The sequence below is a fragment of the Tyto alba genome, unplaced genomic scaffold, assembly GCF_018691265.1.
Source record: "Tyto alba isolate M040663 unplaced genomic scaffold, T.alba_DEE_v4.0 Super-Scaffold_40, whole genome shotgun sequence".
In the NCBI taxonomy this organism is placed as follows: domain Eukaryota; kingdom Metazoa; phylum Chordata; class Aves; order Strigiformes; family Tytonidae; genus Tyto; species Tyto alba.
Window position 1 is genome coordinate 43,266,012 of NW_024881316.1, and position 27,960 is coordinate 43,293,971.

At 43.5% G+C, this 27,960-nt stretch overlaps 1 protein-coding gene across 5 annotated transcripts in view; it reads left to right on the plus strand.

The window, feature by feature from the left end:
• EVA1A (eva-1 homolog A, regulator of programmed cell death) overlaps nt 1-27,960 on the plus strand; it is a 211,515-nt gene that overhangs the window by 148,892 nt on the left and 34,663 nt on the right. The window contains exon 1 of one of the 5 annotated variants that reach the window (XM_033004959.1): nt 672-769. The exons of the other annotated variants lie outside the window; for them this stretch is intronic. Coding sequence (XP_032860850.1) covers nt 721-769 — 49 coding nt within the window. The 5' untranslated portion in view covers nt 672-720. Of the gene's footprint in view, nt 1-671; nt 770-27,960 lie in introns of those variants that run through there. 5 annotated transcript variants of the gene reach the window in all.

Below are 27,960 nucleotides of genomic sequence, written 5' to 3' on the forward strand. Positions count from 1 at the left end.
GTACCAGGTGTGCACAGGAATGAAGAGGTAAAGATCTGCCCAAAATTCAGGGAAGATCCCTTATCTCTCTTCCACAGAGAGGAGTTGGAAGCAGGGAGGGATCAACTGCTGGTGACAGTTCTTCTCCCTTCTTTTTTTCTGTTGAAGAAGTCTGTGTTTTCTCTTCTCTGCTGCAATTCAGAAGGGTGCTCTTCAGTCATCTGAGGAGGCTTGAATGGCACTGAGCCTGCAAGGAGGACTCCCATTTCCTCCTGAGTTTTGTGTCCAAAGAATTGTCACGTCACTTCTCTGTCCCAAACCTGCAACCGTTGGCCTGTATGGAAACTCTGGGTATGAAATTTGGTCGGCTGGAGGCTAAAGAGCTTTCAGTATTGAGTCTTATTGTTTAGAGAGCAAACAAATGCAAAATTGGGAATTCCCTCCTTTCTGTTTGCTTACTTAAGGAGCCCCAGCTAGGCAAACCTGCCAGGCATACTAACTCTTCCTGACAAACTGCTTTAAAACAGGAGTTGCATGTAGTGACAGCAACATAGGCAGCAGAAACCCTTCCCAGATAGGAAGGAATACACCATGGACACCATGACAGTAGTCAGGTCAACATCCATCTTCTGATTATGTCTTCCTGCATGGGTCTGCATCACCTATCCTTCAAGTGGATGTTGTGTCAGGTGGTGAATATCTCATGCACCACTAGTGAGAACTTTCAGCTGATACTTAGGAATGGCTTCTCTGCCATGTCAAGCAGCTTCTGAGAGGACCAAACCAGGAGGTAGGTGCCTATTCAGATATATCCTTAGGCTTGGTGTTTCCAGCTGGCTGGCTCTCAGCATGCGGGAACACCTAATTGCCCTGCACAGACACCTTGTCTCCCTGGACTGTACGTGTACGCTTACAGGTTCTGAGTCACTCAGAAATTCAGTGCTCTCCTTTTGACTATGTTGAATGCCTGAACACTTAAGATAAGTGCTCTGGGCCACGCTGCTGGGCGTGATGTCTACAGGTTCGTTATTGTGACACCAAGGTAAGGCTTTTATTAAATGTGGCCTGAAGTCAACTTTCCATAGCTCAGGTTTTGCAGGTGCAAAGGACAGGCTACAATCTAGAGAAGTATTGTTGGCCTTCATCGATATTTGCAAAGCAGCACGTAAGGTACTACCTGTTGTTGTTACTAAGAGAAATTATGCACGTTAGGAAGGGGATCACATGGCTATCACACCATGCAATGTGATTTTATTTTTCAACACTAAATACTTGCTGATTCTGTCCAGACCTTGCCTGTTCTGTAATTTTCTAGAGTTGTCTCTGAGGCAGGAGCTTGCTTGCAAAAAAAAAAAAAAAAAAAAAAAAAAAAAAGTATCCATCCAGGGCCCTAGTTTGCTCTCTGCACAGCTTTAACTGTGCATCTCTCTGCCAAGCATCACACAACAGAGCAGAAAGCAAGGCAGAGAAGTGCTTGTGACTCACCACGGAGCAACATCAGACGAGCCAAGTGGACCCATGTGATTTTAGGCAGGGCTCAAGAATTTAATTCCTTTAGCTTCAACCCAGGGGGCAAATTTGTTCATTTCCCTGGTATTGCAACAATGATAAAGCCTGTGCACCCATTTGCCCTGATCTGGTAGGGTTTCTGCTCTGAAACACTTGCTGTTCCTATTATGTGTGATAATACCAGTTAAAGGAAAGGTGGAGATTTGGTAGGACCAATTGTCATGTACACTAGGCTGCTTTTACCCCTTCCTGAGTATATAAAATATCCTTAAAGCAAATGTAAGTGGTGTCATCAAAGTAGTACAAATTGATTCCAGAATCAGACAAATAAGTTCCCTATTCTGAAGTGAGTATGTTTTGCAAACATTTGTGGGGAGATGGATACCAAACTGAGTTGTCACCTATCCCTCTGAGACAGGTGCTTAGGACATAGTGCTGATGTCTGATGGCCACAATGGATGTTGGAGGGAAATTTTGGGAAGGTTGAGGAACCTGTGTCTGTGGATACCAAGTGCTCCAGTGGTTCTTTCCCATGCACTTGGTGTATGCAGATTCCTGAGCCTTATCTGGGTGGTGAGATAGTTATGTAATAGCATAGATGGTCAAGTTCTATCACCCATGCTCATGTCCTGAAATGTTCACTGCTATAGAAATTCACAACTATAGAAAGAGCATAAAAGTCTTCTAGACCTTTGATTCTTTCCTCTCATGGTAGAGGTCACATTGTTTAAATCAGCTCAGAGATAAAGTGAAAGCATACAGCAAAAGACAACCTGAACTGGGGAGGAAGGAATAAAGGTTATTTTCTGGAAAATACAGGAATGCAGGCAAAGATATGAAGAAATCTACCTGCTCAAAAGAAGCAACCTCGAGAGGTGGACATGAAACTTCCTAACTTGCCTTTCCATGTCTCCTGGACAACCTAGTTATTTCACAAAAGCACAGCTTGAAGCAGGCACCCTTAACTATAGCTCTCTTGCAGTGGCTCTTTGGGAGTTAATGTGCTCTGTGGATCTGAAGGGGGGACTAAGTGCAGCTGGAAGAACTAAGAAGCGTGTGTCCTCCACCAGTTCAACATTCATGATGGCAGGAAGGTCATCTTTTCCAACTGCAAAATGGGAGTGCTACCTCAAAGACACCTGTCAGAGGTTTCATTCCTTCTTGCAACAAGCTGTAAAAATGAAAAGCTCTATGTGACTGCTTTGTGTTATTAACGAGAGAAGGATGGAAAAAATCCCCATGACTTTGTTGTACATGTTGCTTGAGAAAAGACATGCTATCCGTGGCAAGACCTCACAGCATGCTCTTTCTCAAAGCACATACGCAAAAGTTTGAAACCGGAGGTTTTGTTGACCCTGGAAAAAAAAGAAGATTCTAAACAGGGGCTCAGAAAAAAAATCCCCTGTTTCACCCATATTTTCTCTTGCTTTATTGATGAATGGATGCAGCTTGCTTGCGTTGTGGTTTAGTCCTGTTTGTTTTCTGAATTTGCATACATTTTATTTCTGGGTAATTATAGTTTCAAGAGCTGGCTGCAAGGTAGGAGGCTAAAGAGCCACATCATCTCTTCCATCCTCTCTTTCACTGAATTTCTGAGCTTGAGGTCTTGTTTTGAGCAGAAATTTTGTGATGGGGCCTGTGGGGACTAGATTACCACAGGGAAAATGTGAACCTCCATCAGGGTTTGAACTTTCTTCTACAGAAAACAACCTGATATTTCAATCTGCAAAATCACTTTGGGCCTCAAGAACCTACAGATTAAAAACTCATAGTATAGGAAAACTTAACACAAAATCTCCATGGCTTTGAAGGGAATTAGTTCTACCTTATTGTTTCCAGTGAACCATGCAACTAGAGAAGTATGAAGTAAACCTGCTTGGAAATCCTCGGGAGGAGACATGGACTGCTTGAGGGTATCTGTGGGGTTGTTTCCCCCTTGTCCATGTCTGGGTAGTCAATTCAGGTGTTGCACTGCTAGGGTACAATATACAGGGAGAAGTCTTTCCTGCAAGGTTCCAAGGACAAAGAGAAGTCAGCGCTAAGGCAGGCTGCAGTTTTTGTGGGGGAACATCTGTGATCCCTTGTTCTTTCTTCTAAATATTTAATTTGTTATATCACTATGCAGAGTCTGGTACTGTAGGACGATACCGAATTGTTCTGTTTGATTTCAGTTCAGCTTTTTTCAGCCCATTCACTCTGAACATAGGCTCATTACAGCTGCTGTTTACCAGGAGCCATTGTAGAAAAAATCTAGCATGCATTTATTTAAATAACATCTGATATATTCTGGAGGATAGACAGCATGGAGTAGCTATAGTCTTGTTTCCAAAGAGTTTAAATGGCATCCTTGGCAAGAAAATAGAGAGGAAGGAAAGATCTGTTACAAGTGCCTGTGTATTGCCCCTAGAATAGGATCAAAGTTACAAAAAGAAACTGTGGTTTTGTTTCTCCACAGTTGTTAGAGTTCACAAACTTCCCAGGATCTACATTTCAAGGCTTTCATCCACCAGATTTTGTACATTTACATTTGCTCAGAATAGTTTCCAGGCAGTGGGTGATTAGTGGTTAGAAATGGCTTGCAGTTTGGTGATAATTTGATCAAGTGAAATCCTTAAGAAAATGAGCATTCCAGATCTTTCATGTTTCTCTGCTTCACCTGTGGACCACAACTCCTTCCCCACCCAATCTCACAGGAGGTGTCTCCGTTATCTCCTGCATTTCAGAAAGGAACAGATGAATGCTAGTCAGGAAAGACAGGAGGATGCCTCCAGCCAGAATGAGCATCAGGAAAAGACATTAACTCCAAAAAAATGCCACTTTTAGACTTTTCCAGGAGAACTTAAAATGCAATAATTATATCCCTCTCCCTAAGAACACCATATACTCTGATTCTTTTGAATTAATTCAGCATTAAGTACTGTGCTGTGCTACTGCACACTGTGGAGTTACAGTGTCTTCAGAGGTAGAGGAAGCACAAGTTGCATGGTATCTTGAGAAGACTCTCACCTCCTCAGCATGCCAAGAAGGGCACCTCCCAGCAGAACATTCTGGAGCAGCATTCCTTCATCTGTAAGTCTCAGGCAGCCTGCAAACAAATGAAGATGACCCATGCCTGTACATTTCCATGTTGGACAGTGAGCCAGCAAAGAAAATGGGGAAAATAAAAATAAGAGGTTCAAAGATTAACCAATTTTTAGATTATGTATAAATTAAAATGATTTTATAATGCTGCACAAGCTGGGCCATGAATTTTTTTCTTTTTAAGAAGGTGAAGTGGTATAAGAGAATAGCTTGACCTGTCAGTCCTTGCTAATAGAAGGACCATCTTGTCCCGCTCCTTCATTTGGAAGTGGGAAGAGTGAATGGCAGAGTTAAGTACCTAAGTCAGTACTTTTACAGAAATCTTTGCTTTACTGATTTACTTCAGGAAATTTTGGTTAAAAATATTGATTTAAAAAAGGATGATGTCTTTCCGTCTTCCTGTGAAAACTATGGATATAGTCACTGACTCGTGTATTTCTGGTTGGTGGGAATGGATTTACAAATGTTTGGACTTACAAACAGACATGGATTTACAAACAGTTGCTTGAAGTGGTTTTGCAGATCTCCTTGTGATAATGACGTATCATTCGTGTCTCCAAATCATAGTTTTAGTACCAGTGCAGCGCTACCTGGACTGGCAGAAGGAGGCAAACAGTCTCACCTTCCTCGTGTCCTGGAGACTTTTCCAGCACTTGGCAAGCCAGCATGGCCCTGCATGGAGCAGCCGTCTCTGGCCACCGTCTCACTAACTAGGCCAACCCAGCTGTTTTCATAGGTACCCAAAGAAAAGGTGAAAAAGGACCAGTGAGATCATTAAGTCTGTCTTTGTGGATAACAGCAGCCATAGACTTTCCTTGAATTAACTCTCTTGGCAATTACAGCAGGCATCCCACCTTTGTTTTTCAGGTGGAAATTCCACCATTGCCAGCAGCTGACGTGACTACAGCCGTGACTGTCTCTCTTCTTGGCCCTGTATCCTAGCAGCATATGTGACGTTAGTAGTCCATGTATTCTTGTTTGGGACACCCTGAGCTGCAGTAGATTCTCTCAGGCAGTACATTCAACTTCATTTACAGGACCTGTGTATGAAGAACATGCGGGGTCCCTCAGGAAGATTTTGAGTCTAAACCTATTTAAAACTTTATATGGAAAAAGAAAGGTCTGAAAGCCCACACTCAGCAATATAGTATGCATGAGACTCAGTTAATTCACCTTGAAAGAGGCCTTTAAGAGAACTTGCAAATGCAAGCTGTGTTAGGGATAGGATATGGGTGAGTGCACAAGAGCAGCACCAGATAAACAGAAAACATTGCAGCAACCTAGCTAGGAGGTCATGGGATCTGCGTAGCTGGCAGCACTGCTGAGCAGATTGGTTTGCACTGTGGCCATTTTTTCTCACAGATGGGATAAAAATAAGATAGATTAAGTATATCCAAACCCCGCCCCCCCCCCCCCAGTTTTGCAAAGGCTTGAGCAAGCTGCCAATGTCAGCAAAGGGAGCCAGTAATGTAAGCAAACTTCAGAGAAGGAAAGCTGCAGAGCGTCCTGCCGGAGAGAGCAAAGGGGACCAGCTCTGCACACAGGCTGGATGTGGGGTGAGGGGTTGGCCAGGCGATTAGGTTGATTTGTGTCCTCTGTGTTTACAAAGGCAGATCCCAATGGAGAGGGAGGTTTTTCTTTTAGCTGATAAATATTCCTGCCTCTAACTTAAAATGTTTTCCCTCCTTCTGTGGCCCTTTGCATTAACCTCTGCCGTGCCAAGCCATTCAGACTGATCAGTTGGTGCTGAGGTCCCTACAGAAATATGGAGCTCCCTGTCATTGCTGGTAATGTCTGTTCTGTTTCTCCAGGGTTTGATGTACATTTGGCTTTGATCTTGCACCCAGCTTTCTAGCAGATCCTTAGGAATGGCCAACTCGGGCAAGATGAGGAACTTCTCCCTTAAATTGGATCTTGTATCAAAAAAGTGAGCAGCAATGCCTTGGCTGTCTGTGCTGTAGGATGCTCCCTGGTGAGCATGAAACTACACTTAGGATGTATGACAGAGCAAAAGCAGATGGTGTATCAGGGCTTTTCAGGGATCACATGAGCAATAGTTACTGTTTCTTGGTGGCTATGTAGTAACTGGATGTGAACTTGGTCTCAGGCAATGGCAGATCATCTGCCTTCATTTAGTCGCCTATGAAAGCAGCTTCCTGTTGATTTCTGCTCTTACTTTCTTTTTTTTTTTTTTTTTTTGAGAGTCACAGCATCTGGGTCAAGGCTAATGGTGTTTTTGGTCTCCATGTATTAAGTCTTCAGGGGTGCCGATGCATAGAATAAACCCTTACCCAGCAATAAGAGAGGGAGACCAAGTCTGAAATGGTGCTCCTCTGATTTGGCAGTACTTACTCTGCTTGGGGAGGTGTAAATGGTAAGGTGCAGGGCCAGAGGGAACAAGCTCCAGAGGGTATCATTCTCCACTAAGTAACAGTTATTTGTTGGTCTCTGGAGTAGTTACTTCAGACAGGTTTTTAAATGCACTTAATTCAGACAGAAGTAATCTTGGTGTGAAACGGGGGTTGGGAACATTCAGGGGATAAACATCTGCATCTTTTTGGTTAACAACCATTTTTGTTACTTTAAAACAAATACCACTATCTGACCCAGAGAGCTTGTGGAAGGAGGCCAGAAAAAAACCTGTGTTGCTACTGACGAGATAATGGATCAGAAAAAAAAAAAAAAAAAAAGATTGCAGTGCTAAAAGAAAACCCAGTCAAAAAGCTGTTTCTTATTTCTTTTTACGTTGCCCTGAAAAGTAAGACAAGTGTAGTTTTTCAGCTCAGCCTTGCTTTGTAGAGTTGGTGGGTTTTACACTTGACAGAAGAGAATTATAACTTTCCTTTCCCACGTTGTTTGAGAACCACATTAGAAATGTGTCTGAGTGGCAAAGTTCACTCCCTTCCATGCATTAGGGCCAGGGGTTTGATGCACTTTATATGAGAAATAGTAACCAGATACAAAAATTGCGTCAAGACTCTCAGATGGCCAAGAGGGAGTTGGATCAAGGCATTCACTTTGGCCCTCTTCTCTGTAGCTAGTGTCTGTCTGTCTGTATCTGTGGAAGCAATGCCATTAATGCCAACACACCGATCCCTCTGTCTGTCTGCCAGCCGCATCGGTCTCCCATCTGGGTATGATGCAATTTCCTTTGCTTCTTTATTGGGAGATTAAAGGAGCTGCCTCTTCTCCCTTTTCCTTGTAGATAATTTATTGTTTCTGGATTTAATAACTTTTTGTATTTGAAGGTTTCCTGCAGATGAATTAGGAACAAATGCAAGCATTGCAATGACAGCATTTTTAAGGCAAGTTTCTATAGTATAAGCTTCCTGTTTCTTGATCCCCCTATTGTATAGATTGAGATTCACGTATATACTCTAGCTGTCACTTCAAAGGCAGCTTTGGCTAATAGGCATTGTTTCTTATAGAAAATTTAAGAGGAAAAGTATCTTAAATATCTTTCTGGTAGCTGTTGGTAAATTCAGTGGTTCAATGGACATTAAGAACTGCTTCAAAAAATTCAGAATTCCCCTCCTCTTGGTGTTTGGCCCATTGGGTAATGTACGTACTCTTGAAACAGTGGGACATCACTCCCTGTCACCAAATTCTGTATCTGGAGGTCCCTCCTACCCAAGAGCTTCCTTTGCCTCTCTTGTAAGCAACAAATGGCATCTGCCATAACGAGTCAGTAGCGTTATGTAGGGATTTACTTTAATAAGACATTAAGCTGGAGATTTGGCTGGAGTCATTAGCTCCAGCCCACCTGCTGTAGGGGCTAGATGTAATTCCATCAAATCTCACAGGGCTATAGTATCTTAGCACATGGCATCTCGTCCCCTGGGAGTTGACCCAACATCTGTGACTTCAGCTGTCCTGAGCTGCCTGTGCACAGGTTGGCTCCACTGAAGCTGTTTTGTCACTGCAGCCCTGTGCCCCACGGAAGAACTGTGCTTGTGGGAGCGAAAGGCACTGCTTGTTCTTCAGTCCAAGTGGTGAAGTTGTGGCCTTTTGGGCTCTCCAGGGCCCAGTTTCTGTCCTGACACCTTGGGAGACTTGCCACATAATGTGGCTGTTCTTTCAGGATACAGATAATTAAAGCTATTTGTTTATTTTCATTGTTAAGCACAGGAGTAGCATGAAGAAATACAGCTGTCTGTTAGCTTTGCAGCAAATTGCAGAGACCACTTTGTGGCAAGTTTGTGTTGCTTCCATATTTCCAGCTGTCCCATTTTCTCAGTTGTAGAAGACTCCCCTGAGTCTGAAACTCTGGCCTTAATGTTTCCAAGAGCTTTCTTTCTGCAACAGTTCTGCTGTTTTTTTTTTTTTTTTTGTTTGTTTGTTTGTTTGTTTTTGTTTTTTGTTTGTTTGTTTGTTTGTTTGTTGTTTTTCTAAGCAAAAGTCTGGATGGGAATGCTTCTAGTTGTATCTTCTTGGTGGTATCAGCCCTGTTGGTGATACATGTCCAGGTCCCTGGGCTGCCATAGACTGCCAACATGGGAGAGTACCTCAGACGGGGTTTTGTAAAATGAGACTCAGAGCAGTGACTTGCTTCATCACAAGGTTGTGAAGAGCAGTGTTTTGGAGACTGCAAGTTGTTTGGGCACTGCAGTAGATGACAGCTGCATTGAGTACATCCTCACTGCTCACATTAAATGGGGTCTCATGCTCATTTCAGTAGAGATTCCAAAGAGAAAATTCTCACACATCTGTGAAATGTTCTTTCTTGCCTGGAGCCAAGACACAGAGGAGAAGAAGCTGACACAGCTGCCATTGCTTTGCTTATCTTGCGTGTTACTGTTGAGGGCAGACACTATGCCACGTCTCTGTCTGGGCACGCACTCTGTCTAGGAGGAGGCAGGTAGTAGCTCTGTGACGTGGCTGAGGCTGATGCCCACCCCAGGAGGTCTTCTCCTCCCATATGATGCTGGGAAGCACGTGCTGGGATTGGCTGAGCTGTGATGCTGGAGGAAGAGTGACTTTCTCCTCGGATCCTGGGAAGAAACGTTCAGGTCTAGTCATGCTACAGGTGGCTTCAGACTAAGATTTGTCTTGACTGGCTCATTGCAGAATGTCTAGGAGGATGCTTCTCTCAGGGTTAGGTGGTGTTGCGGTTTAACCCCAGCTGGCAACTAAGCACCACACAGCCACTCGCTCAGTCCCTTGCAGTGGGATGGGGGAGAGAATTGGAAGACTAAAAGTGAGAAAACTTGTGAGTTGAGATAAAGACAGTTTAATAGGTAAAGCAAAATCCATGCACATAAGCAAAGCAAAACAAGGAATTCCTTCACCATGTCCCATGGGCAGGAGTTCAGCCATCTCCAGGACAGCTGGGCTCCATCACGTGTAATGGTGGCCTGGGAAGACAAACACCATTGTTCTGAACATCCCCTCCTCCCTTCTTCTTCTACCAGCTTTATATGCTGGGCACGATGCCAGGTGGTATGGAATATCCCTTTGGTCAGTTGGGGTCACCTGTCCCAGATGTGTCCCCTCCCAACTCCTTGTGCACCTCCAGCCTGCTCGCTGGTGGGGTGAGGAGCAGAAAAGGCCTTGGCTCTGTGTAAGCACTGCTGGGCAATGACTAAACCATCCCTGTATTATCAACACTCTTTCCAGCACAAATCCAAAATCTAGCCCCATACAAGCTACTATGAAGAATATTAATTCTAGCCCAGCCAAAACCAGCTCAAGTGATAGAGGGACAGTATTTCTGCACCCATCTGCAGGTATTTCCAGTGCTCTGTGGGTCAGCACATTACCATGTTCTGTCTGCTATAACTGAATAATTAGTAATTCTGCCCATGAGAAACTCAAAATCTGTCTGTTTTACTGGTCAACTGATGAACAGTAATAACCAATGAGCAATGAGTGGCTGCTAACGCTGAAGAAACAGCCCTTATCAGAGGCAGCTCAGTGGCTGATAATGATCTTCAGGGAGAAGGTTTGCAGGGGGAGTTCCATTTCACTAGATCTTTGCTTCACTTGAAATTATTTTAGTTGTATATCTTGGTTCAACATGCCTCCAGTCGTTTTAGTTGGTATGAAGATTCACAGCTGGAGTTTCCATCTATGGAGCCCCATAAGGGCTTGAAAAGCTCTTTTCTTCGAACACATTGACTCTTCTCCCTGTGGTAGGGCAATGAGTGATATGCAGGGTTTAGCACTCACAATAAGACCCTGGATGGGGTGGGAAGGCACTTGGACCATGTGGCACATGGAATTTTAGGGCTTCCCTCTGATAGAAAGGTGGATCAATCTTTAGTGATCAATCTCTAGCCCTGCAATGAACACAATCTATATCCTTTGTAAAGATTCCTTTTTTTCTCCTCAAATAAAGGGTTGCTGTACTTACTTGGATTTACAACTCCATCAGCTCAAACTCTATTAATAAATTTCCAAGTAAAGACATAGCTAGTCTCTGCCAAAAAGTTCTTTTACTCATGTAGTTTAACTCTATTACTTGGAAGGAGATATTAAGGAGCAAATAGAGTTCCTGGGCCCAGAATGAGGTACTCTGTTTGCATAGCTATGTTCAGTGTGTGATTTTTCACACGTCTCGTTGACAAAGTGTTACTGGCAAAATGTTTATGTACAAAATGAGGCAATGTCACTTACCTTCCCCATCTGCTGGAGAAGGTTGTCCCACTCACCTACCTTTTACCAAAAGTTTAATAGAGAGAGCTGCAGTGCTGGTGACATGGTGATAGATGCAGTAGAGAAGAGAAAGAGTTAAATGCCAAGTTTTGCTGTAGAGCTTTTCATTGTCACAGCTGGGGAAAGTGGAAACACAGACTGAACAAATGGGTCTGATGATGCTGGACTGTGAGCAGGTTTTGAACCCTCAATCTCCCTTGCACTGGAGCACTTAGCCCTCCATCTCCTGAGTTGTACAGTATTACACAGCCCTCTTAAATGGGCCAATTATTTCTCTATGCAAGAGCGACTCAGAGAGATTTTCCTGTCTGTTGACTATGAAATACATATGTAATTTTCTTCAAGAAAGCTTATTTTTATTTGCAATTTGAGTGAAATCAATATTCCAAAATGGCTTTTCAATAAAATCAAGGTTGTAAAGTAAACAGAGTAATGAGAAGACAAGCACTGTAAATAGATTTTCAAATGTCAGACAGTTGATATATATTTTCATATATATAACTTGATTTCACAGTGATAAATATGGAAGACTGATAAACAAGAACTATGAAAGGAGAGGAACGATGTGAAAGTGTTTTTCTCCTTAGCTAGTGGTAACCTGCATTCATGTATGGGAACCCTCTGGGTTGAAGAGGGAGGACAAGTATTATTTTTATGTATGGTCTTGGCTGGAAAAAGGCAACTTTACACTATAGTTAGAGCCTCTAGTGTTGCAGCAAGTCAACTGGATTTTTTGCCTCAACAGTGGGATGCATAAGGGCTAAAGGAAGAAGAGGGCATTAGGGAAGGGCTTCAGGGGATTATTGCACAGGTCAGTATTGCACTGATGCCCGAGCTGATGGTGCTGGAATTGCCATCTCTCCTGTATCTGTGCAAATTCCACAGCTTTACCTAACCTTTCACATGCAACACAGATGACTCCCTCTTGCTTTTCCCAGGAATGTGCGGTGTGCTTCTGCTCTGCTAAGCAGTGGCCACGTTCCAAGCAGCAGCGGCTGCATTTTTACGCTCTTGTATTGGAACAGGACTCACATAGTTTGAATCATCACTTGCAGTCACCCACAGCAGAAATGTTTGTGATTAGAAACTTGTGAGATCATCCCTGTAGCTTGCAAAAAAGGTTTGGTAACTTTCTGGGGAAAAGAGCAACTGGAAGACTGAAGAAATTATATGCCCCCAGCTGTGAAAGCTGACACAAAGGAGGCAAATGTAGAAGTGCCACACTACCCTGAAATGACTTTGAGATGGTGGGGGAATAGCAAACAATGCTATATATTTCTTACATTTTCTTAATTGCAGTATCTCTCCCTAAAATGTCATCCTGATTTCCCAAAGGATTGTAAGACTCAGAGCTGGCTGGTTTGCAGGCCAGAGAGGTGTAAATGGACCTAACTCACCTACAAATCATGCTTTCTAAATTAATTGCTCATATTTTGATTAGAAAGAAAGTTTGGGAACACTTCAACATGAAATTAAAGAAACTTACAATAAAGTAATTGAAATAATAATCTGTTTGAGGGGAGAATTAAGATATGATTTCAAATTGAAAAAAAAAAAAAAAAAGACAGAAGAATTAATACAGCCAGCACCTCCTGTTATTGCAGAGCTGGTGAGCAGGGATGTGACATTTGGTGGATGAAGAGAGCATTGTTTTGGGCCTAGAGTTCTCCATCCTGGTTCATTTTTTCAGGCTTGTCGCAACCTGTGCATACTTTTTTAAGAGTGGGAAGTTTGTCATGCATTGGTGAGAAATTTGGGGGGTCGGTGTGTCTGTTCAATGTCCATGGCATCCAGCAATGGGCTGAGCTTTGCTGAGCTGCCATTTGTCACCTTGATGATTTTAACCAGGTGCCCTGGATTTCTGAACAATGGTGATTTTTTTAATTTGGGAAGCTGCTGTCAACATCACCCTAAAAATGGACTCGGGCATTTTTTTTTTGATGGATGAAGCAGATGTGGTGCTGCCACAATTTGCTCTCAGGAGTCTAAGGTAAGACTCGGACCTCCCAAATGCTCCTGTCATTTTGTCTTAATCCAGGAAATTAGGCTGGCATCTTTCTTATTCCTGCTGTTTAGAGAGATTTAGAGCTTTCATTAGATGCTGGATTTTGATCTTAGCTAATAAAAAGTAAAGAAAAATCAAGCACACAGTCTGGCAGGGGGATTGAATATTTGTGCAATATGAAAGGTCTGCTCAGGTGCGGCTTGGGCTGTATGGTTTGTGTAGTGTTCAGCAAGGCCCTGTCAGGGCTGGGGTTTCCTGTTGCTCATAGCATTCCTATACTATTACTTTTCTTTTTTGTCTTACTTTGTAGAATTTGCTCTCTGCTTTAAATTATGTCTTCGGTAACGTGTGCACTCTGATTATTGCAATGTGCCTCACTGAATAGGGATCATTCCCTTCCTCAGTCTCAATTCGCTTCACCTTGGCTTATAGCTTTACTTTCTGGGGAAAGGAAAGGTTTGTTTTCCTTTGGGATTGCCAGAGATGATGGTCTTTGATTTCTATGTCCATGGTCTGAAATCGTTCTCAAATCCAACCTGTCATATTGAAATGATTTACTTTTTTCCTTGTTTGAATCTTCCCGTTATTTCTTGCCAATTCTGTGTGCGAGAATGTTCATTCCTGCATTTACCAGGGCTTTCTGCATCTGACTGGACCAGCAGGTTCACATCTGTCTTTCATAAGGAGGATTTTTCAGACAAGAACTCCCTGGAAAGGGATTAAGCCTTTTTGTTGTTGTTGTTGTTGGTCTTGAGTTTGTCGTTGCTGAGAGGATGATAAATGCTGCGCACGAGACAAACCGCAATGAACGCACGGCCCTTTGAGGGGATGGATGTAATTGTCTCGTTGCCCATCGTCACCTATATTGCAGTCTACATTAATGAAAAGCCAGAAAGTGCTCATAGTGCAACAACTTGTGCAGTGTAGAGCAGCTCTGAGGTTGTGGCAGCGGGCTGCTCAGTAATTCTGAGGCAGTGTCCAAAATGAGCAAAGCAGGACTTTGAGGGGGTGGATATCAGTATTTTCCTATCTTAAGCCTGTTTGGATACTAACTCCTTATGGATCAGGCACCTGCATTCAATGTATATTTGCCAGTGGTGGATAACACAAAAAAGGTTCTGTCTGTGCACTGAACTGTGTTTTCTTACGTTTCTGTGGGTCTGCTATTTTTTTTTAGATAGATAGGTAGATAAAGTGTGTGATAGATAAAGATTTTAATATCTACATTTTTGCGCCTGGCACAGCTGAAGTGCCTAAGCCCAGACCTCCAAGTAGTTACCATCAGTGCTTATGTAGTATCTGCAGGTAAGATTGTGTCTGAACACCTTGAATGGATTTGTTAAAATCACTGTGAAGCAGAGAAGCCCTCTCCCCTCAGCATGTAGGTCTTTCAGGCCTGGGGACACATAGGCAGTTGTGGGGCAGAGCAAGGGAGCAGCTTTCCCGTCTTTAGTTTGCTCTGACACTGATTTACCTTGGTGGCCTTAGGCAAGTCAATTAACTTCCATGGTTTAACTTTCTCACTTGTGAAAGAGAAGTGCTATGCTGATGTTACAACATAGATGGTGTTTCTGAGAGTTAATTAGTTGGTGTTTGAGGCACAATAGTTTTGTATAGGGGTTATTCATGAAGTCCTTTGTTCCTTTGCTTGGGAGAGTGTTAATTGCTGTCTGCTTATGGGATGGCTCTAATGAGATGAGAGTATAGGCATATGGGGGTGAGTATGTGATTAATGAATCAAGCCTGGGGTAGACCAGATTTCCCCAGGCAAGAAATTGAGTTGCTGTTGGCCTCCGGGTTTCCTTTTGGCATGTATTCCTGGAAAGGCCCCAGTTCAGGGAGCACCCCATGATGACCCCAAGCTCATCTTGCTCACTCGATTTCAGAGGTGCTCAACCACATAAGGGCAGGAAGGGCCTGGTATTCCTTCCCCCTCCTACCTGTGTGGCCAGGTGAGGAAGTCAAGAATGTAATTTCATGCACCATAAATACTAATAATTCCAGGTACTTACGATTCGAGCATGTAGTGTGAGCTCTCTCCCCTGGCTGGAGTCAGTGTAATCACACTTAGGACCTGTTTGTCTTGGCGGAGCTGCCCTTATGAATGAGGTAATTTAGGAAGAGACATTCCTTCACTCATGGCAAACAGCTAAAAATATCTGAACTTCCACAGGCCTGGGGAAGATAGCAGGAGTCGGGATAAAGCTGAGAGCATGGACCACTGGAGATGCAATTTTGAGCTCTTTTACAGAGCTGAGCAGCGGCTGCAGGTCCCTGTCACCCTGTGCACACCACCTTTGTCAGACCGGGCTTTACCATGGAGTATGTCTTGGGGTGTAAATTGCTTTGCTCACATTTAGCCACTCAGAGCTTGCAAGTTGCAGCAAACAACCTCTGTTCTTGCTGAAAACCCTGTTTTGCTTCTCAGTGACTTACATATTGAGTTTACAAGAATGATGCAAGAGTCCCAGCTCTGCAAATAGCTGTGAGAGCATCTTGGATGATGACTGCTGCTCTGGGACAGAGTACACAGAACTCTCATTAACCAAAGATGAGTTGAAGATTAATATGCTTTTCTTCTGCCCTTTAAAATGAAAATTAAGAAGCTTTCCTCTTTGATGATGGGAAGAGATGCTTCTAAAGGCTTAAAGCTAGGTCTGTTAAAATATTTGGACATGCAGGGATGGCTTAGTCTGAACTGACCAAAGGCTGATACTCCTCTTTTGCATGTGTGCATGCCTGTGTTTAAGGGAAGTTTTTCAAAATGAAACAAAAAAATCATCATTTCACAATCTGAAGGAAGCTAATGAAGTGATACAGTTATGCCTCCCTCCAAAGATCTTGCCCCAAGCCTTCACAGACAAAGAAAAGGGCTTGCTCAGGTAGTGTTTATTATGCAGCGAGAGTTCCTGTTGCTGCTTTTCTCGTGCAGCTGGAACCACAGCCCTGTCTGTTTTTATGTGTGCCTGCATGTGCTTACTTAGAGGCACTTCATAAATCACATTTGAAAAGTGCATTTTTTTTTTTTTTTTTGGTTTTGGAATTTGCCAATAAACAAGTCAAGAGAAAAATCAAACCTGGGATTGGTTCAGTCACCAGCTCTGAGGGGAGGGAGGCTCCAGAGATCAACATATTTATAAGTATGCAGTAGCTGGAATGGGTGTATTGGCTACTTTTTTGGCAAGGCTGAAGTTGCTTGATTATTAAGAATGATTCTTTATTATTTATGTCACCCATCTGAGGCTGCTGTATCATTGCAGATGTGCCCTAAAGCAGGGAAGCGAAGCACAGGCAGTGCAGCCGGACTGCTTAAGTTTTATTGGAAAGTGCTGCTTTTGTTGTGAGAACAGCTTTTTACGGCCAGCCAGCTCCATCTGTCATTGTTTTCCTTCCAGGAATGCAAGGGGCTGGGGAGAAGGAGAAGCGGCGAAATACAACTTTGATTGAAACTCTGGGGGACCCTGAAAAGAGAGCAGAAAAGGAAAGCAGGAAAACCATAAAATCACTGTAGTGGGGGCCAGTGAAAGAATGACACAGTCCTGAGAGAGTCACAGGGCAGTAGAGGCTGTAGCTCCTCTTTTCTCAGGATGCTTTTTGACTCTTGCTATGAACAGTCCTCCAGCCTGTAACCTTCACTAAAGTGTTTAGATCGAGATTTGGTCCTTTTGAAGTCCAAGGGAACATGGATGTGTTTTTACTTGTTTCCTCTTGTAGTGCCTGAAATGGAAAAGGTTGTACCTGTCTATGAGAGCGATTTATGGGTCCTAATCACTGTCACTCAAAGGCTTTGTGTTAGCCTTTGGTACCCCAAAGGGTGCTGAGAGATGCTGCATGGAGAACTGAGGCCAGGAGGGATGTAAAGCATGATCCCTGTGAGCACTTAGGTGCTTGTGTGCATCACCCAGGAATCGGGACCAGATACCAGTTCTCCCAGTCCCTGCTTGAAGTCTACAGGAGCCAAATGCCATGCTTCCAGCAATTTTTCTGCCTCTGTGACCAAGGTCCACTTGAGGCACCCAGCAGGGTTTTGCATTGTGTGGCTGATGACTGAAGCAAGGAAACGTTTGCTGTTTTCTTTACCTAGACTGCTGGGATGGCTAGGCTTTTTTTACTGTTGCTCCTTAGAGAATTGCAGCAGCATGGACCATCAGGGCTGCTGTACAGGACACGGCCCTTCCTCACCTGCATTGCAAAACTCGAATCAGTCCATGTGATGGTGAAGCTCCACAGCAAGGCTCTGCCCTGTGGCTTTTGGGCTCAGGGCTGTGCAGCTGCTGAGCTTCCCCAGGAGGAGAAGGCAAGTACTTCAGCAGGGCCCTTTGGTCCTTTCAGGATGCAGAAATTATTAAGAGCTCCTGGGGCTGAGCTGGAGTTTGGAAGTGCATCTCTTGTTTCCTGAGCTCCACTGACAAGCTTGTAGAAGGTGGCTGTTGTGTGCACATTTTTGATGGAGAGTGGCTGTGACTGCTGGGCTTTGTGCTGAAGCTGATGCTGTCAGTGTGGCAAGAGACCGCTGCAGGAGGTGGGGTCCTTCAGGGGTGCTTAGATGAGCTGTGGCATTCCCAGGCATGTGCAGCAGATGCCAACCTTAGATGTCAAAGTAAGTCTAGGTGTGAAGAAATTTAGTGAGGTGCCTGGTCAGTAAATCAGTATTTTGTGTGTGTGTATGACTCATTTTGTTAGTGTTAACCACTTACCTTCGCCCTGGAAAGAAATTCATATGCCTGATTGCTGTGTCACGAATCCTACCTTAGGTAATATGTCCAGGGTGAGAAATAAAATGAGTGCAAAGAAAAAGCAGGCAGAGCCCAAGCTGCTGCTCCAAGGTTTTTCTTCTGTACAGCTGGGATCAACCTTATGGCTTTTTCTTTGCTATGGCTGATGTGGTAACACCAGCAAAATCCTTCATGACAGTGGCCACAACTCTTTCACTTTCCTCTATCTGATGTAGTGACTGCAGAGAAAGGCTACCTTGTCTGCATCTTTTCTTTTTCTCTTTGCTTTGCCAGGATGATGCATTTATTTGGGTTAGGTGTCAAGCAACATCCACTGCTAGAACACCACCGCTGACTGCCAGAATCAGGTCACTGCTGGTCACTTGTTGAATGCTTGGTTATTTCAGGCTTTGGCACTCTTCAACACTTAGATGATTTACAAACGTTGCATTGTGGAAGCTCCCATCCAAATCACACTCCACTTTCTAAAACTCATTGGATGGGCTTTGGGCAGGGCTGAAGCAAGGCAGGATACATCCCTCAGTAAACACATAGATGTGCTTCTCCGAAACCAAAAGCAAGAGGAAAGGAAATACAACTCCAAAGACACACATTGAAGGTGTGGAGGTGGGTGGTGAGGTCATTTAATCCTACTACAAAGAGATGACAGTTCGTTGTTCCAAGGCAGAAATGCAAAAGGTAAAAAGAAATACCTTCTTCTTTCAAGGATGAAACCTATCAGCCTGCTGACTGGTGGCCTTTATACTGCTTGAAAACAATAAAAAAAACACTTAACTGTCTCACAAGTCAGAGATGCTAATGAGAAGTTGTCTGTTTCAAATCGTAGTCCTAGATAATTTATGGAAGAGGGGATGGAACGTGTAGTAATGCAGAGGTGACTCCTGGTTGCTTTGCCTTCCTCATGTTCAGGGACTGGGAGGTCTGATGTGTTTGGGGGCATGGGAAGGCATTTCCTACAACCCTCTGCACATGCCCACCCTCAAGATCCCCAGTAAGACTTGGAGAGTGATTCTGGACTTTCTTGCTTTTTTTTCTGTCATGCTGTAGGTTTGAAACAGTTCTTTGCTGGTAATGGTTGGCTGCATGGAGAGTGTGAAGGAAATCCATTTAGACTAAATTTCTAGTACACAGTTTGTCAAGTCTGTAAGGACTGGAAAATCCAAATCAACTCTTCCAGTCCTTTGCTCACTGGATCTTTGGCTGGTGTAGCTGACCTGAATAGATGATCTAAAGGTTCACCTTTTATTTAGCTCCCGCTGGACAGATTCAAGTTTTCTATCTGCTTCCCTAACTTTTATGCTTTTCTGCCATCCTTGTAAAGTTTAAAGGTGTTTTGGTAAGAGGTCCCGGTCAGCTGGCAAAGTGATGCCTCTGTAACTTAATATAGACCTTATCATTGCCATCTTGGAGAACAGAGATGATCAAAGCTTAGTTGTCATATCCAGGTAAAGGGACTTGATGACTGAGTAAGCAACTGGGGTTGAATTAGTCTGGATTAATTCTGGAAGGCTCTGGAAATTTGGGGAAAGGGACTGGGAAACCAAGAATTTGTAATAGTAGTGTGTCTATGGCTAGCAGGCAATTTAAAGTTGCTAACGCAGGCTGGCTTTGTCAGGATTTTCTTGCACACATGCAGAAGTAACTGCTTCACTCTTGAGTCATATAACTGTAAGATCCTTTCAAGAGCTCATTAGTCATGAAGCAGGAGCTCATTAGTCACCAAGCAGGATGGACACTGACCACTCCTGACATATTCGGTCAGGGGACACTCTTCTGGCAATGCACTTTCATGCTTTCCATTAGGAGTGTTTTCCTAGTGACTAACCAAAATTTTCCTGATGCAATTTCTCTTAGCCCATTACTTCTCATGTGTCCAAATGAGCATAGAAAACAGATTATTTCTTTCTGCTGCCTAGCAACCTTTATATTTTTGAAGCCTGTTTTCACGTCTCTCAGGTTCCTTCTCAGTCTTCTGCTGTTTATGGTGACAGTATCAGTATTGCTGAAATTAGTGATTGTCCTTTTTCTTTCCTCTAGACTCTCTCCTGGAGGTTCATGTTTCACTTGCAACCAAGAAATCCATATCAGGCACAGTACTCTAGCTGAGATCTTACTGTTGTTGAGCAGAAGGAAAGGGTTCAGATCTTCTGGTCGGAGGTCCATTAGCCACTTGAGATCACTGGTTGATGTTCACCCTGCTGATCTACAGGACTGCTGTGTGGAAAGCTGATTTTCATCCTGTATTTGCCTAGTGCATTGTTCCTGGCTGACTTTGGTATCTTGGACTTGTCTGTACGTCCAGCCTCTCAAGATCATGTTGAAGTCTCTCCTTTCCCATTATTGCAGTCCTTCCTAGCTTGGTATCATCTGTAAATGTAATAAACATTATCTATATTCCAGCACCTTGGTCATCATCCAGGTACTGTGTGTCCAGGAAAATGAAAATATTTTCACTAGAACCGGATCTAGGACTGACCTTTGCAAAACCCCACTTGATGTATCCTTTCACTGTGAAAAATGAATCATTGATAACTACAGTCTAAACACTTTTCCAGCTAGTTTAGTTCCTGCCCTAATAGCACATCGTGTTTCTGTAGTTTGATTATGAGAAAGTCCTGAGAGACACTGCTCTTTCCAAGACACTGCTGATGTGGAGCCTCTGGATAGGGTAGGTTCAGATTAACAGCAAATTAATCCTCTGGTGAAGGCAAACCATAAATGAAATGCTAAAACACACAGTAGTCATACTGAAGGCTACTGCTCATTTTTCTTTCCTCATTTTCTGAGAAGCAGCACAGCTCTGTTTCTCAAGACCACACTGCATTTGATTCTAATGCTGCAAGGCAAACAGTGCATCTTTCAGAATATTTCATTTTGACTTTTATGCTAGAGGCACATGAAGTCTTCCCTCTCCAAAACACCTTTCCCAGGACAGGGAAATACTGTGTAGAATGAGTGTTGGTGTTCCCACACCTTTCTGAATAGCTGTACAGTAGGCAGCCAGCCTTGCCTGGAAAATAGATTTTATTTGAGAAATTGGTAAGTCTTGGTTTGTGATGATGTTTTTGTTGATTAGAACATAAGAGTCAGATTGCTTGTTGACAATAATAAGTGAGATCCAGCCAGTCAGAATATATGATACTGCATATAAATAGATGCTAAGTAGGAATATGCTGTTAGGATAGTTTTATAGTGCAACTGTATTAGCTGGGAGGAAGGCAAAAATTAATTTTCTTTATACAGTGTTTGCATCACAGATTCTGACTTTAACTCACCTCTGATCAAACTCTATTTATATTAAATATACAAACACACGACTTTTTGTCTGCACCTCTGACTACTCTCACTGCTTGCATCCATACTAGCAAACTGCACAGGTCCAAGTTGTGGGCTCAAATGCTGCCCTGCATCATTCAAACTGTTTAATTGTCCCTGTGCTCTTTACCTTGGCTTTATTCCCTTGTCCAGGCATGGTTTGGAAGCTAGCATGGGCCAATGGCTCTTCCCTGTAAGCAGTATGAATGAAGCCATGCTGTGTGGGAGGGTGTGAGGGAGAAAGTTTAGCCATATGGACACAAGCTGTGCTGTGCATATTGCCCTGAGGGTCAGAGAATGAGCCTTGACCTGTCTTATAAGCAAAGACATAGTGACTGCAGCACCCTTGCAATTGTAAGAAAAGGTGCAAAATACTTAGATATACATTTTCAATTATTTGAAAGGTCTCCTTCTCCTTGTGCATCCACCAGGGTTCTTTTTGAGTCCAGATGTTAATACTTGCACATAGGTAAGTTTTATTACCATTCACATGTGTCTGAATTTGTTTGGACAAAGGTTCTTTTGTGCTTGAGGCTTAGTGCTCTGTGAGCCATGGGTTTGTCTTCAAAATAGTTTTTTTCATGAGTGTTAATATCTAATTTATGGTGTGGAGGAGGAGAAAGGAAAGTGTGTTGTTTAGATTTTTGACTCTAGCTTTATCCTGTGAGCAGATGAGTAATTTTGTGTGCAAGGATGCTTACACATATGGTTCATGATGTGGCTTGGTCTGAATTATAAGCTCTTTAGCACCAAAGCAGGGCAAATCTGGCTGCTTGTTCCTGCTGATTGATAAATTGGTTCATTCAATTCACTGAAATGGCAGAAAACTAAAAAGGCAAAAAAAGTGACTGGATTTGAAAGTGAAATCATCTTATTTTTGACTGGGCAACAGGGGAGTGTTCAACTTAAAGGGTGTGGGTATGGGGATAGCTAGAAGTAGGGAAAGAAGGGAGTCAGAGTCAGAAGGAGAGAAAAGCAGGGAAGAAGGGAGGGAAACTAAAACCTCCCCTTCTTAGCAACAGTAGACTTTTAATTTGACTTAGCTGTTTGGTGAAACCTTGTTTTCCTAGCTGATGGAGAAAGGTAGATGACTTCAAAGAATAGGTCAGTCCAAGAATCCATGACACCTATTGTAGGACAGGCTGAATTGCCTTGGGAAGGTGATTATTTCCACCTGTTAGTGACACAGGGAATTTCATCATTTAGTTTAAGATAATCTCTTAGATTTTAGACCAGGCCTGATGTTAGGTGAAGCATGATGTTAGACCAGTACATGTAACATTATCAACATGTGAGCAGGATATGCTTCAACATTGAAAAGTCATGGTAAAGATGAAGTGAGACATTCCTGTATACTTAGTCTCAACCAAAGTTCCTGTTCCTTCTGTTAGTGGAGCTAATATTTGGTATCTTGAATTATATAAAAACCAACTACCAGAAGCATTTCTTGATGCTAAAATGCATTGGTCACCACCTACTCCCACAGCAGCCATGTTTGAAGTTGTACCTCATTTGTGGCAACAAGTTTGCAGATGACACAAAGATGAGTGATGCAGTTGATTAGCTTGAGAGAAGGGATCCCATCCAGAGGGGCCTTGACAGCCTTGAGGAGAGGGCCCATGTGAACCTCATGAAGTTCAACAAGGCCAAATTCAAGGTCCTGCACCTGGGCAATCCCCAGTATTGATATAGACTGGAGGGTGAATGGATTGAGAGCAGTCCTGTGGAGAAGGACTTGGTGGTACTGGTGGATGGAAAACTGACTATGAGCCAGCAATATGCACTTGCAGCCCAGAAAGCCAATTTTATCTTGGGCTGCATCAAAAGAAGTGTGGCCAGCAGGTTGAGGGAGGTGATTCTTCCCCTCTACTCTGCTCTTGTGGGACCACCCTGGAGTACTGTGTCCAGCTCTGGAGTCCTTAAGCTAAGAAAGATTTGGACCTGCTAGATCAGGTCTGGAGGAGGGCCATGAAAATGATCAGAGGACTGAAACACCTCTCTGATGAAGAAAGGCTGAGAGAGTTGGGGTTGTTCAGCCTGGAGAAGAGAAGGTTTCTGGGAGACCTTATTGCAGCTTTTCAATACTTTGATGGTGCTTATAAGAAAGACAAAGAGAGATTTTTTACCGAGGCCTGTAGTGTCAGGACAAGGGGCAATGGTTTTAAACTAAAAGAGGGTAGATTTAAATTAGATATAAGGAAGAAATTATCTGTGATGAGGGTGGTGAGATGCTGGAACAGGTTACCCAGAGAAGTTGTGGATGCCCCATCATTGGAAGTGTTCAAGGTCAGGTTGGACGCGGCTTTGAGCAACCTGGTCTGGTGGAAGGTGTCCCTGCCCATGGCAGGGGGGTTTTACTAGATGATCTTTGAAGGTCCCTTTCAACCCAGACCATTCTATGATTTGGACTCCTGTTAACATATCTCAAGACTGGTTTTCAGTTTATTTTATATGTCACATCTCTTTGCAATTCTCTCTTGCAAATTTAAGCCTTGTTGTTCTTAAATATCTCTGTTAAATCAGAAAGACTGGGAAAACACGTAAAGACAAAATGTGAAATAAAGAATAACCCACCCTGAGCTATAAAGGATTCCTCAGTGAGAAACATTTCATCAGAAACGTGGTTTCTGTTTGCATTTCAGGTGCATTAATGACAACCTTAGCCACTGTTGTACTGGAGCTCTCAGCATTGTCTGTCAGTTTTTGCCTTGAAAGGTCATTTCACGTCTTCAGACTAGTGGTGATATTGCTTTTCTTCTGACACTGTGTACATAAACAGTCCTAAAATGGCCTTATGTACCAGGATCCACTATGTCACACCACTAATTTTAACAAGGCATATGAACTCCTATGGTAATTACATAATGGACCAGAGTAGAAGCATACTGAAATATTTGGGTTTTTTCCACAAGATACTTCTAAAAGTTCACAGACAGGTCTGTTTTAAGTTCCCACTTTGAACTTTACCTATAGACATACCTTCTGAAATGTCCTTAGTAGCTCCAACAGTAATTGGTCCACCCTTAAGACTTGCCAGCTCTGTGATGTTTATTAGAAGTTGATTTTTTTTTTTTTTGATACTTCTGATTGATTGGCATTTATGGGGTCTGTCTGTAACAGGTTTCTAGCATAGAATCGGTGATTATTCTTCTCTGTTGACAGTGTTAGGAGCCAAGCTCTGAGCCTTTGGCAGTTCTCTGAATTGCTCATCACAATCTTGAATTTAAATTTAATGATAATTAGGATGCCTGAGTTAGGCAGTAAGAGTGGGCAATCTGATCTCACCCTCCATCACGTAAGTTACTATTTTTCAAGTCATCTGCATGCTGTGAAAGCAGACCGGGAAGCTCCTCAAATTGTTAAAGGTGAAGGGGACAAAAATGAATTTTCTTTAACAATCCACTTCTGAGTTGTTTGTGAACGACATCTTAGGTGTCAGCAGGACATAGGGGTGTGTGTGGTCATAGAGCACTGTAAACAGAAATTAGATTGTTTTGTAGATGCGCACTGCTGAAAGTTGCTTCCCGCTTGCTTTTACGGCAAGACTCAAGCCCCGCTCCAGCGCAGCATGGGCTGGTTTGGTCCCTGTATCATTTTTGGTTCTCAGTGCTTTCAGACGCTGTGGGAGGGAAGGAACCTCAGACCAAAATGGGGCACTAGTCACAACCAGATGTTGGGCTGCCTTGTGTGCCAGGAAGTTGAGGGTGATAAATCACAGACAGGCATGTGTTGGGGTGTGACACCCTATGCACATGTGATTGCTATTAACGATTCGCTTTGCAAGTGCAATAGAGAGTGAATGAAAATAACAAGGCAGTAAACAAAGAGGGGCTTGGCATCTGTGGGGCTGTGTGCTGATTTGCAAAGGCACACTAACTTACATGTTGGGTAAGACACACTAACTTACATGTTGTCTCCATTGGACAAATGCAAGCACAGGAAGGTTATAACTAGGCTTTAGGAGTCAGGACTATGAGAAAAGAGCATCGATGTGATATAAACATATGCAAAATGCCTTTATTTAGGATAAAGGGTCTTATTAGCTAGTCTTAGAGGATTATGTGTAAAAGACTCCATTGTCTGCTTAATATACTATTTATGGTCAGGTGGACCTGCCTGTCTTTTTTTTTTTCATTTACTTTTTTTTTGCCCCCAAGTGTATGATCTACAGTGTTGAGAGCAGTAACATACCGAGAACCAATACAGGTGAAATAAACCATGATTCTTGCAATGGTCTCCAGAAGAAGTCCTTCACATATAGGCAATTAAATAGGACCATAGGATTGTAGGCCATAGGGCAATTCACGTTCGGAGGGAGCTCTGAAGGACTCTAGTCCTACCTCCTGCTCAAAGCTGGATCAGCTATGAGGGCAGATTGGTTTGCTTGAGGCTTTACGGTAGGTAGCATATAGGATGCTGGAAAAGGGGACAATTACTGAGATAGTGTATATAGCTCTGGTGTCTTCTGCCACTTCCAAATTGTAAAGGCAAGGAAACTAACTTTTTACTCTTTGAATGTTTCTTTGCATAGGGACAGTTTTGACTCAGTCTTAGAGGCAATGCAGTGAAAGTGTACATGGAGAGACATCAGCAAAGAGTCACTGAGCATGAAGACAGGCCACACTTGGGGGTGGCCCAGTTAATCTGTGTGCTGGTGCAGGACTGGTGTGCAATATACTTACAAGCATTTACAAGATATCTATAGGAGTTAGACACGGGCCTTTCTTTCTGTGTGCATGTTGAAAACAGCAGTCTTTAGCTTTGTCCTAATCTAGTTTTAAATTAGGCGTTTCTGTTTGAACCGCAATTAAAGAGGTTTGAGCTGAGTCCCCTTACCATTCAGTCATCCTCAGCTAATACTGTACATACAGACATGAATACAGCACAGCTGTTTCAAAGTGCCTTAAATTGTCTGTGTGGCCAGTGTAGGGTCTGGGATGGGAAGAGAGAGAGGATTAAAAACTAGAGAAGGAGCATGTATCTGTGTACTGGTAGAAATCTGGCTCCTGAAGGACTGGCCCAAAGCAAGACAGATGATTTAAGAAGTGATGCCTAATTAGGGGGATTCCTTAGAGACAGCAGGGTGAGACAGCAAGAGGGACACCAGTTAGGGGAAACAGGATGTTGTGGTTTGATCCCAGAGGGCAACTGAGCACTACACAGCTTCACTCACCCCTTCCCCCTATCAGGAATAGGAAGGGGAAAATGAAGCATCAATATCTCAGGAATCCAGAGAAGGACAGGGAGGAGTGGCTCACCCATTATGGTCAAGGGCAAAAGACAGACTCCTTGGGGGAAGAAAAGAAAACATCACTTTAATTCAAATGCTAACAAAGACACCACTTAACAGACAAGGTGGGGCAGTGAGAAATGCCATCACATCCAAACAATATCTTCCCCCACCCTTCCCTTCTTCCCAGGCTCATCTTTGCTCCTGATCTCTCTCCCTCCTCCCCCAGTGGCACAGGGGGCAGGGGATGGGGGTTACAGTCAGCTGGCCGCTCCTTCCTTCTTGGGAGGTGGGGTGAACGCTGCACATTCCTCCCTTCCACGTGGCTCCCCTCTCACTGGAGACAGTCCCCCATGAACCTTCTCTGCTATGAGTCCTCCCCATGCTGCTCCGGTGTGGGTCACCCCCCGTGTGTTGCAGTCCTCCCAGCGCCAAACCACAACAGCAGGGACCACTTCTCCCCTCAGAGTCCTGGCTTCTTTTAAATACAGACACTTGTCCTGGTGTGAGCACCTCCATAGGCTTCAGGTCGGCCTCTATTCCACTGCAGACCTCCATGGGTAGCAGGGTGGGCAGCCTTGCTGTCTCACCACGGGATACAGGGGTCTCTGCTCTAGCGCATATCCCCTTCTTCCTCCTTCCACTGACCTTGGTGCTCGTCCTTTCCATAATTCCTCCTCACAAGTCGTGTCCCCCCTCGCCCCCCAGGTTCCTCTTCTTAAATACTTTCTCACAGAGGCGCAGCCACTGTCATTTATTGGCTCAGCTCTGGCCAGAGGCGGGTCTGACTTGGAGCTGGGGGAGCTTTTGAGAAGCTTCTCACAGAGGCCACCACTGTAGACCCCTCCCCTGCTACCAAAAAGCCCACCACATAAACCCAGCACACACGAGAAGGAAGAGTGTTGGCTGCATGAGTACATGGGGAAGAGCTGGGAGGGGACCAGACAACTTTGGCAGAAAAGAGAGCAGCCTGGTGATGCTGAGATCACAGCGAATGCTACCTTAGTGTGATAATAGAGTAATGCAGGACCTGATAGTATAGGAGTATAGGCCATGTTTGGAAAAACATCAGGTTAAGTGTTCTTAGGAACAGAGTTGAAGAGGCATGCTTTAGCACAGTGGGAAACTCATTACGCATACATTTAAATATCTTCTCCAGTGCAGCCAGTGTTTTATAAAGGTCATAGGTTCATACATAGAATTTAAAAGCCAGAAGGGACCATGGTATCGCCCAACATGATCTAATATGTGTTATTACATCTTATCCAGTTGCTTCTATACTAAGCTCAGTACAATAAACATAACCCATCTTGGGGTTCATGCCTGATTTGGAGAACACATAAGAAGGACAAGTCATCTGTGGCAGTGATAGTAAAGGTGAGTGATCCTGACTGTTCAAGACTTGCACTGTGTCTCTAATCCGGGATGTGTCCAGCTAGTGGTTCTTGTTA